The 11,686-nt window shown below is 38.3% G+C and overlaps 1 protein-coding gene across 1 annotated transcript in view; it reads left to right on the plus strand.

Annotated features, from left to right (window-relative positions):
* The first annotated feature begins 4,495 nt into the window (after positions 1–4,495).
* Positions 4,496–11,686, plus strand: part of wdfy2 (WD repeat and FYVE domain containing 2) — a 15,730-nt gene continuing 8,539 nt past the window's right edge. The window contains exons 1-3 of the mRNA XM_017479422.3: positions 4,496–5,015; positions 9,744–9,811; positions 11,625–11,686. The exon at positions 11,625–11,686 is cut by the window's right edge and continues 12 nt beyond it. Coding sequence (XP_017334911.1) covers positions 4,876–5,015; positions 9,744–9,811; positions 11,625–11,686 — 270 coding nt within the window. The 5' untranslated portion in view covers positions 4,496–4,875. The remainder of the gene's footprint in view (positions 5,016–9,743; positions 9,812–11,624) is intronic.

An 11,686-nucleotide genomic window follows, 5' to 3' on the forward strand; every position in this document is an offset into this window, starting at 1 on the left:
CATTTTGTCCCATGCAAAAGAACTACATTAAATCTATAATCAATTTGTTCTTTTATTGTTTATGATTTTTTCTCTACATGTAAAGAATACACGAATACAAGCATTTGTATGCTAACCCTAACCCTCAACTGCTCAGTTGTGTAAATTAGATCAATGTCAGTCACTCTGGATAAGGGTGTCTGCCAAATGCTCTAAATGTAAAGAGTTTTCATTTTTCCTCCTTCTCTGGATAACGCTAGCTCACACAGTCAGTTCGTATGAGGTGATATACGCCGATTCTTTTTCCCCACCAGTAAAGGGGTTGAAACTGAAACAGTTAACGTCCTCTCATGCTTCTCCGCATAGACTTGGAGCCGCAGCGGCACCTGGCGGCCATTTAAATATGCAGTCAGGTCCGTCGCCATTTTACAAATATGTCACAATCTGCTGGCAAAATCCCACACTCTTGATGAGTTCGTGTGCTGAAGAGCCGGGCTGTTCAGTCGGTTTGGAGCCACTTGATGTCGAACTAACATCACACAACACAAGAGCCATGTCTTTAATACATTTGCTTATATTTTAAGTCATCGTTGAAGTGAACTAATATGCTGATGTAAATGTGCTTTATCCTATTCACAGGAACTCTGGTCATGAATTGTGAACACACACTGGATACATCCCAGCACACGATACACACCCTAATTCACACTTCAAGTAGCAATTTCAAGTAGCCAGTTCACCTACTGGCATGTTTTTGGGAAGAAATCGTGAACCTGAGCTCAGGATTGAACCAACAACACGACCTGTTGCACCACCATGTCACCCTGAATAATTAATTATCCAAAGTGAAAAGTTTTACAGGGTGGTGCAGTGGGTAGTGTTGCTGCTTCACAGTTGAATGGTCCTGGGTTGATCCAGAGCTTGGGTTCCTGTTTATGGATGCTAAATTTTCCCTAAGAGTGAATGTGGGTGCATCCAGGGTGTGTTACCATTTAAAGCCCAGTGTTCCTGAGGTAGGCTCCAGACCTACCAGGCTAAATGCTGAGTGAATGAAAAAAAGATGAGGAAGTATAACATATGGACTGTGTGCAGTGTGGATCAGACACACAGCACAGCTGGGGTGAATATTTTGTACTAAACAGAAATGATGGATCAGTGCTGGACAAAGAACCTACACTGAAACAACCACCAGTTTTAAACCCAAAATATTTGGTGTAAGTCTTTGTGAACCTAAATTGTTTCTTTAGTTAACCTATGTTTTGCTTGAGCATTGATCATTTGGAAAAAGAAAAAAGAATAATAAAGAATCAAGTTTTAAAAAGGTTATTATTTTGCTGGTTCTAGTACACCATCCGGTTACTAATAGTGTGCTACATGCCACTGAAATTCAAACTGGGAACACACTACTATAAACATAGCTATAACCAAGGTTCATCATTTATGTTTCAGTTTATCATAATTATAATCAAATTGAAAGCTTTATATTAACCTTACTTTCACAAACACGGCAAAGTTTCTTCTTCTTCTTCTTCTGATATACTACTACTACTACTAATAATAATAATAATAGGGAAGTTTATATATATATATATACATATATATATATATATATATATATATATATATATATATATATATATATATATAATGTATAAATATACACACACACACACACACACACACATATATATATATATATATATATATATATATATATATATATATATATATATAGTGCATCTGGAAAGTATTCACAGCACTTCACTTTTTCCACATTTTGTTATGTTACAGCCTTGTTCCAAAATGGATTAAATTCATTATTTTCCTCAAAATTCTACAAACAATACCCCATAATGACAATGTGAAAGAAGTTTGTTTGAAATCTTTTCAAATTTATTCAAAATAAAAAACAAAAAAACACATTTACATAAGTATTCACAGCCTTTGCCATGACACTCAAAATAGAGCTCAGGTGCATCCTGTTTCCATTGATCATCCTGGAGATGTTTCTACAATTTGATTGGAGTCCACCTGTGGTAAATTCAGTTGATTGGACATGATTTGGAAAGGCACACACCTGTCTATATAAGGTCCCACAGTTAACAATGCATGTCAGAGCACAAACCAAGCTATGAAGTCCAAGGAATTGTCTGTAGACCTCTGTGACAGGATTGTATTGAGGCACAAATCTGGAGAAGGGTATAGAAACATTTCTGCAGCATTGAAGGTCCCAATGAGCACAGTGGTCTCCATCATCCGTAAATGGAAGAAGTTTGGAACCACCAGAACTCTTCCTAGAGCTGGCCACCCGGTCAAACTGAGCGATCGGGGGAGAAGGGCCTTAGTCAGGGAGGTGACCGAAAACCCGATGGTCACTCTGACAGAGCTCCAGCGTGTCTCTGTGGAGAGAGGAGAACCTTCCAGAAGAACAACCATCTCTGCAGTATTCCACAAATCAGGGCTGTATGGTAGAGTGGCCAGACGGAAGCCACTCCTCAGTAAAAGGCGCATGACAGCCCACCTGGAGTTTGCCAAAAGGCACCTGAAGGACTCTCAGACCATGAGAAACAAAATTCTCTGGTCTGATGAAACAAAGATTGAACTCTTTGGCCTGAATGGCAAGCGTCATGTCTGGAGGAAACCAGGCACCACTCATCACCTGGCCAATACCATCCCTACAGTGAAGCATGGTGGTGGAAGCATCATGCTGTGGGGATGTTTTTCAGCAGCAGGAACTGGGAGACTAGTCAGGATGAAAAAAGATGTATGCAGCAATGTACAGAGCACAAAAGATGACTGCAGCAATGTTCAGAGACATCCTTGATGAAAACCTGCTCCAGAGCGCTCTGGACCTCAGACTGGGGCGAAGGTTCATCTTCCAACAGGACAACAACCCTAAGTACACAGCCAAGATAACAAAGGAGTGGCTACAGGACAACTCTGTGAATGTCCTTGAGTTGCCCAGACTTGAACCCGATTGAACATCTCTGGAGAGATCTGAAAACGGCTGTGCACCGACGCTCCCCATCCAACCTGATGGAGCTTGAGAGGTCCTGCAAAGAAGAACGGGAGAAACTGCCCAAAAATAGGTGTGCCAAGCTTATATCATACTCAAAGACTTGAGGCTGTAATTGGTGCCAAAGGTGCTTCAACAAAGTATTGAGCAAAGGCTGTGAATACTTATGTACATGTGCTTTTTTTTGTTTGTTTTTTATTTTTAATAAATTTGCCAAGATTTCAAACAAACTTCTTTCATGTTGTCACTATGGGGTATTGTTTGTAGAATTTTGAGGAAAATAATGGATTTAATCAATTTTGGAATAAGGCTGTAACATAACAAAATGTGGAAAAAGTGAAGTGCTGTGAATACTTTCCGGATGCACTGTATGGTTTTGAACATGATATCATATATAATGCTAGTAAGATTGTTATGATTTGCAGAACTAAAGAGAATAATGTCTAAACTTTCCTGTTTTTAAATTGTCTGAAAAGAATCTTAATGTTTGCGTGAAGGTAAAATATCATGGACATTTTATTACTGAGTAGATGACAAATGATGACATTGAAAGGCAACTCCACATGGTGTATACACAGGCTAACATACTTTTACGCAAGTTTAGTGCAAATACAGATGGAGTGAAGATGTCTTTGTTTAAAGCATATTGTATGCCACTCTACACTGCACATTTTGTGGTCAAACTATAGGATAGCAAGTTTACAGGGACTTCAAGTAGTTTATAATTATGCAATGAGAATTTTATTAAAGAAACCTAGATGGTATAGTGCGAGAGAAATGTTTGTGGCTGCAGGAGTTAATACTTTTCGTGCTGTTTTAAGAAATTTTATATATAAGTCCATTTGTCAGCTCAACAAGTCTGAAAATGAAATTATTGTGGCCTTATCGAATATAAGGGTCAGTACTACACGCTACCAATCCAAACTGTGGAGACACTGGTACCATTGCATTTTTGTAACACACTGATTTGTGTGGATTATAATCATCCTTTCTTTTTAATATTATTACTATGTATGCTGATCATTTTATGCATTGTCTTGTATTTTAATTGGACCCTGAGTCTGTAATAAAAGTTTTGAGTTAGTTTATGTATGTTTTATTTATATTTATATATATATATATATATATATATATATATATATATATATATATATATATATATATATATATACACACACACACACAAAAAGGGGCAACAGCAGTGGAAACGACACTGAGGTTAAAAAGAACTAAGGTTTCACTGCAGATTTTTAGTCTTGCATGATAGGACACATCATGGCATTGACGTAACATCAGTAAGTGAAACAAGCATTTCTTAACAATAGTATTTTCTAAAATGAAAGCCCTGTGACCACAGACAGACAACTATCTGCAGAAAATGTCTTTTCGTCCCAAACTGCGCATGACTGTTGACCTATGTAGATTCTCAAATTAGACTACGCCTACCAGATAACGCAATATCTGTTACGTCGTCCTGAAATCTCTGGAAATAAAGTGCCTGCCGATTGTACACTACATAGTGCGGAAGGACGCCGCCATTTCCAGTCCGTTTTGTCCCAAAGAACACCGTATTCACAAGAAGTTATTATATATATTTGGAGCTTAACATTTAGTAACGGAGACAGAAGTCATCATGGTGGATGTGCCTTTGTTTAATCCTAGCTTGTACTCTGGGAAGTGTTCGAGTGTGAAGCCCTAAGTGAACTTCAATGTGGTGAGTAAGGGTGGGTGCGGTTTGGGACGCGGCCACAGGGCTCAGCTGATCCGCAGGAGCAGCGGTACACTCTCCGATCCTCCATAACGCTGCTCGCAGCCCTGGAGCACTCTGAGTAGTGTGTTATGCTTCCAAACTAGGAGAAATCATTAAATGGTTTTGGCTGATGGCGGCTGAAGCCCAGCCCCGTCCCCCGCAGACCCGGAAGCCCATCCTGATCAGCAAGATCGACTCTTTCCAGGATGTCGTGAACACGGCTGTGATCATCCCTAAAGAGGACGGAGTGATCAGCGTGTCGCAGGACAGGTGGGTGTCAAAATGTAGAGCTCTTAACAACACCACCGAGGATGAAACTGTCCTTCTTCACTGTGAACCTTGTGTTAGCTCAGCTCTCAGTAGGTGATACCTGGGGATTAATGTTTGCGCACCTGGCGTCAGGATTTGCATCCGTTTTCGTCACGTGACCCAAAGCCCTAAGTAGGTAGTTTGCCTAGTAGGGGGTGAGCAAAATAATGGATTCCTCCGCAGAGTAAACACTCCCTTGTCGTGCTGTTATAGGAATATAATCAGCAACAGAGTGGTGTGACGAAGTGGAATTACTGATACCTCCCTAAAGTTGATAAAAGTGTGTTATTCCTTTTATACTGCATTAATTTTGGCGATTACAATTTTAATTTATTACATTTAAAGGTGCAATAGTGATTTTTTTGTATTCATTACTTGTACAAATTAATTATTAAGATAGGTAGAACATGAAAAATAAAAACAAACAATGGATTAAGTCTTGGCTTTAGCAAAAGTGTATTAAGTGGCTGAGAAAATCTGTTTGGAAAATACAGTTCCAGTCCAGAAGGCTTATTTATGTTTGGATCCATCTCCTGTCAGTCATTTTATAGACACTCTACAGGCCTGGGTCTGGATCATTCAAATGTCGAACCAATCTAAATGTTAAAGACCTAATATTGATTTGAAAAAAGAGGACTAATCTTATCTACTGCACCTTGAATGTTGTTGAATGTTAGTGACACTAGAGACACCTTCCATAAATGTTTAAATAAACATCTCCTAACAGAAATCTGCAAAATAGCAATTATTATACATTTTTTCTTTGTGAAACAACAACACTCAAAAAATATCCATTTATTATTAGTCATAGATTATGTGGCGCTTCTACCATACAAGTCCCTGTGAATGAGTTGTTACTATAGAAACAAGAGCATGTGCATTAATATAAACCGTTTTGAATTACAGCAGAACTACCGTCTGTGCTGCCATTATTTTAAAAAAAAAATGGCTAAATGATTTTTAATCAGTAGGAATCAAGAATTCACCCCTGCTGCGGTATAAAATTAAAATATTTAACAGGGAAGATTAAACAGTAGGTAGTTAGGAATCAAAGAAATCTGAATGTTTTGGAAATTGAAGACAGTCCCATCAAAAAATTGATTTGTAGTTGAATTGCACGAAAATTGTGACGTTCGTAAAGATCCATGTTGCCTACCTCAGTGGCATCTTTATATTTTTACCTGGTTTATCCTGCTCGGCTCTGACACACCCCTTAAATTCCAATGAAGGGTGTGTTAAAGGAAAACTCCATCTTGAAACACAACAGATGTTTATGTTGAAATATTTCATGAGGTGTTTAGTCATTCTGGTGCTAAGTTGTAGATTGATGCTGTATTTTCGTTATTCCTGTAAGAATTTATGCACCGGTGTCATAATGGGACTCTGTTATTGCTAGCACAGTTAGAGTGGTGTTTAATGGGAGAAAACTTGTAAAACGCAGCTTGTAACTTGTAATTCCTTGCCTACTGTTCACCTGCTAGAAACCACCAAAGCGCCCCCCTCCACCTTTTACAGAGTTCCCCATTGTGACGTCAGATCAACATGGCCGCTCACACTGTGAACAGTGTAAAGTTCCCCTTCTCTACTTTTAAACTAGTTTATAGCAGTTTTGGCTTTAGATCAGTTCATATACCGACACAGTACTTGGTTAAATCTATAACATTTGGCAGTAGTAATAATCACTGTTTTGACTTAACTTTAAACTCGAATCACTAATGTTAGCTGGCTAGCTTGTTGCTAAACTACTCGCTGTTGTCCACTGTTGTTGCCGTGCTGCAGTTTCAGTCATAAATGTTAAATGAATGTCTGAAGTTCACTATAGTAGAACTGCACCAATAGGCATTCAGTCCTGTAACTGTAAAAGTGGGGTTAAAGTAGTTCTTTATGAGCTTTATGTGCTCTGACAGAGCTAACAAAAGATACGCTTTCGTGGAGGCGTCAATGTTTTTTTTTTTTTGTTTTTTTTCATGTCGCACATTATATGTGCTGATGTGGGAAATTATGTTATTACAACCTGCAAATTATCACTTAACACAACTTGTGATTCCAGTAAATGATTTTGGTAGCTATGATTGATGGAGGTGTAAATCCACCCTCAGTGGGTCTCCTTCTCATCCAGAGCATGGAAATGACAAGGGCCTGAGTAGACGTGTGGCCGAAGGGAGACTCTTTTGCAATTTATTACCCCACATAGTTTTCCTTCCCTACGCGGTTTGTTCATCATCATGTGATGCGACAGTCACATCCTGCCACTTCACCATCATCATCAAGCATCTCATTGTCATCAGTCCACAGACATTGTCTTGTCCCAGATCACACACACTGTTCCATAACCAGGCAACGTGCCTTTTTTCAAAATGCCAAAATGTATTGGAATAGCAACACTAATTCTTTTGTTTTCTATATACATTGAAGACATTTGGGTTTCAGATGAAAAGATGAATATGAGATGATAGAAATAAGATGAGATCAGAATTTCAATTTTCATTTCCTTATATTTACATCTAGACATGTTAAACAACTCAGAATTTGGCACCTTTGGTATGAACCCACCCATTTTTTCAAGTAATCAGAAAATAAAGGAACAGGTGACTGATAGGTGTTTCGTGCTGCTCAGGTGTGTCCTGCTAGAGTGATCATTTAAACAATTAATAGCTCTGAATGTCTACTCTTGGTTTGATCCCTGGGTTTCACCTGTGAAGACTGCATTTGTTGTTAAAATGGAAAAACTAACATGAAGAACAGAGATCTGTCTATGAGAGAAAAGCAAGCCATTTTGAAGCTGAGAGAAGAGGGAAAATCAGTCAGAGTCATTGCAGAAACAATGGGCATAGACAATACAACAATTTGGAATGTCCTAAAAAAGAAAATAAACCCCTGGTGTTCTGAGCAACAGACACAGAATGGTCAGTTATTGGTGGTGATCAGGTCTTGGTGATGTCAGTAACGTCACCAAGAACTTCCAGAGGGCAGGGGTGAAGGGATCACAATCCACAGTTCAAAGAAAATTTTGAGAGCAGAAATATAGAGGCCATATCACAAGATGCAAACCATTCATCAGTAGTAAAAATCATTATGTATGCCAATTTATAGAGAAATACATCCAGATTAATCAGGAGGAGCTTTATCGTGCAGCAAGACAATGATCCAAAACACACTGCCAACTCAACGAATTACTTCATCAGGGGTGGCGGGGTGTAAGGTTTTAGATTGGCCAAGTCAGTCACCAGAGCTTAACCCAGTTGAGCAACATTTCACCTCCTAAAGAGGAGACTGAAGGGAGAGCAAAAAAAACATCACCTGAAAGAAGCTGTGGTAAAAGCCTGGAAAAGCATCACAAAAGAAGAAACCAGCAGTTTGGTGATGTCGGTGAGTCGCAGGCTTGATACAGTTATTGCAAGCAAGGGATACACAACCAAAATATTAAGAGTTTAATTTAATTTACTTTATATTACTTAAGAATTGTCTGTTCAAAAATTGGGTGGTCTGATTCTGTGTTTTGTGTGGTTTAACACATCTAGATGTAAATACCAGGAAATAAAAGCTGAGATCCTAAACTCTCGTCTCATATTCATCTTTTGATCTCAAACCCAAATGTCTTTGGTGTACAGCACTAACAAATGAATCAGCCTTGCCATTCCAATAGTTTCAGAGGGGAATGTAGTTCTCACTTACATTGTAGCCTAACACCTATAATTGTTGCTTCCTCACCAGCCTCTTTCTTTCTCTCTCTTGGAAACTCATTAAAATTTTATCATGAGAAATAAGACAAAAACTACAAAAAAATAAAATAAAATTTTTGAATTGACTATTGCAAAATGCTGACACTGGAAACTTCATCAGACTTAGATTATGTGGCACGTCCACCCTACAAGTCCCTGTGTTTGCTGTTACTATAGGAATGATAAAGTATTAGTAACGAGTGTTTAATTTATAGCCAGAGCTGCTGTTACAGAAAATTAGTCAAAATCTTCTGACCAATCCGATTCAACAATTCAGCTGCATCACTGTGTGTGTTTTTCCTGTTAAGATTTCTCTGTGAGCTTTGCAGAGAAGGTCGGCTACAAAAAAAAAAAAAGAATTTTTTTGCAATTTCATACAAGAAACAGTTATTGTTTTCACCACCTGAAGGGATAACTAATAGATTTTTTTTTTTAAATAATAAATATATCAAATGTGTATCCTGAATTTATATATTTATGTAAAGTTGATTTGTGACAATGTCCATTGTTAAAAGCGCTATACAGATCAAATTGAATTGTATTGAACTACCCTAAATTAAACTTTGTACATCTTACATTAAACAATTATTAATATGCGTGTGCGTGCGCATCAGAGCACGCATGCGTGCAATGTTCAATCTAGTTAGACTGGATATTCATTATCCATGACATGTTCAGCACTTTTCATCATGTTTTGTCTTTTCTTCGCAGTTGTTGTTCACTCAGCTACGTTTTTATAATGTGAGAATAAATACACTGTACTGAAATCACAATGAGATAAACCCAAGTGCTTTGCATTGGGCTGCATCACACCACATTGTTTCTCCAAGTGTTCTATTTGTTATATATCTTGCACCTATCATAAATAATGCCTACATTGTGGTTTTAAGCTTTTATAGCTGCATCTGAGACAAGGTGCTTGGTGAGTAAGTGGACTAATGAACATTTTTCTGTCGTTCTGTGGTAGGACGGTGCGTGTTTGGCTGAAGAGAGACAGTGGACAGTACTGGCCCAGCATCTACCACATCATGCCCGGTGAGACTCCGTTCATCGTTACAATCACGATGAGGCACAAGTCGTTTTCTGTCTTTTCAGTGTATTTATATAACTGCTGATTTAACATTTAAACAACTGTGTAATGAAATAAAGCATTGTTAATTCAGAGTTTGCTACAAATAATAAATAGAAAGCGGTCATATGTTTAGTTTTCTTGGGGTTTTTTTGTTGTTGTTTTTTGGTGTACATGCTACTGTTCAAACTGTCACTTCATTTAAGCAGGGGTTAGCTATTAAATAGCTTAATGACAAATATAGTGAGTATCTGTCCCATGAGTCTAATCACTACTTGGCTGATTAATCAGTCCGTACAGTTTTTTTTGTGATTGTTGTAGCCAAAAAATTTGCGATGCAACTTGCAGTGTTTTTTGTGCTTTTTTTATTGTGGAAAATTACTTGAATCTGCGAAATCACAGTTGCACAAATTTGTGAATCGAAGAGGGTTTTGGCTAAATACATGTTGTGATGGCCCGGCCCAAATTTGTGGAAAATCTGCTGTAATTTTGAAAAATCACAAGCTCGTTCATTTCTGCGATCACAAAATCACAGAGGGACCGAATTAGCTGTCAAACTATTAGCTAGTTACTAAATCGACTACAAAAAATGCAGATTTGCATTTTCTATGCATCCAAAGTCTCTTCTTTGTGACACACAATCCCGAACCATGTTTTACAAACGTTACTTGAATAAACCGTAATAAGAGAACCGATGTCTAAGCCCAGTGATCGGGTAACAAAACTTTTTTTTAAAAACTGTGTTCCAGGTAATATAATCAGGGTTTACAGGTTTCAGCTAAAAATTTCCAGCCCAATAACACCTCAAAATACCGGAAACTAGCCCCAAAAAAAGATGGGGGAGAATGGGGAGACATTTTATTCTTTTCCTCAGGAAGCATTTTTTACAGGCATTTACAGACATTCTCCGCTCCATAATCCCCCTTTTCCCTCTCTCAATCTTAACAATACATCTTATCTTAATGGTTGTGTACATCATAGACACTGTCTGTGGAAATGTATTAGATTTAATTCAAGGTATTGGCTATAAAACAAGATCTTGGCAGTCACAAAGTATTGTCCAATCTGGCAACCTGGTGAATAACTGTCTTGTCTGCTCTTTTGCTTCCTCTTCTACTGAAAATTGTTTTGAGTGATTTATTGAGTGGAACAAAGGGAAATATGCTATGGATGTCTATTAGAGCTTGTTGCAGTTCCCATTTTTGTCCACTAGGTGCAATACATTCGAACTTTCCTGTACAGGAGTGAGGCAGTGAGCACAGCTAAAAAGGGAAGCAAATTATTGGAGTGAATCAACATTGGCTTATGTCTGTCAAATAACAACATTTTTTAAATCATTAGTACCTCGTACGAGGCATTACTATTTCAGTGTAATTTAAAATGTGTGGAGACATTTGTTGAATGATTGACAAACGCTGGTCCTCAACCTGCCCCTGTGGATGAGATGCTACTGCTGCTGGTGCAAAATGACACCCAAAAGTTGCCTTTTTAAGTCGTGCGTATGATAGCTGTTGTAATCTTAGCATTTAAGTTGTTCAGTCAGGGCTAAGAATCCTCTACAAGAGAACTGCTTTTATTTGATCACTTCTCAAATACTAACGATATTGCAGAGGCACATCCACCTGCGATGACGAGAACACGGTGCGTGTTTCTGCCGGTCCAGGCAGATCAAGGGCTTGTGTGCCTGCCTGTTGAGTGCGTGTGTGTGTGAGAGTGATAGAGAGTGTGTGTAAGGCTGACTGTAATTACTGTGGTATGTTTCTCTGCATCTGTTTGCAGCTTCCTGTTCGTGCATGTCATTTAACCCTGAGACCCGAAGGCTTTCAATCGGGATGGACAAT

This window comes from Ictalurus punctatus, chromosome 6 (assembly GCF_001660625.3).
Source record: "Ictalurus punctatus breed USDA103 chromosome 6, Coco_2.0, whole genome shotgun sequence".
Classification (NCBI taxonomy): Eukaryota; Metazoa; Chordata; class Actinopteri; order Siluriformes; family Ictaluridae; genus Ictalurus; species Ictalurus punctatus.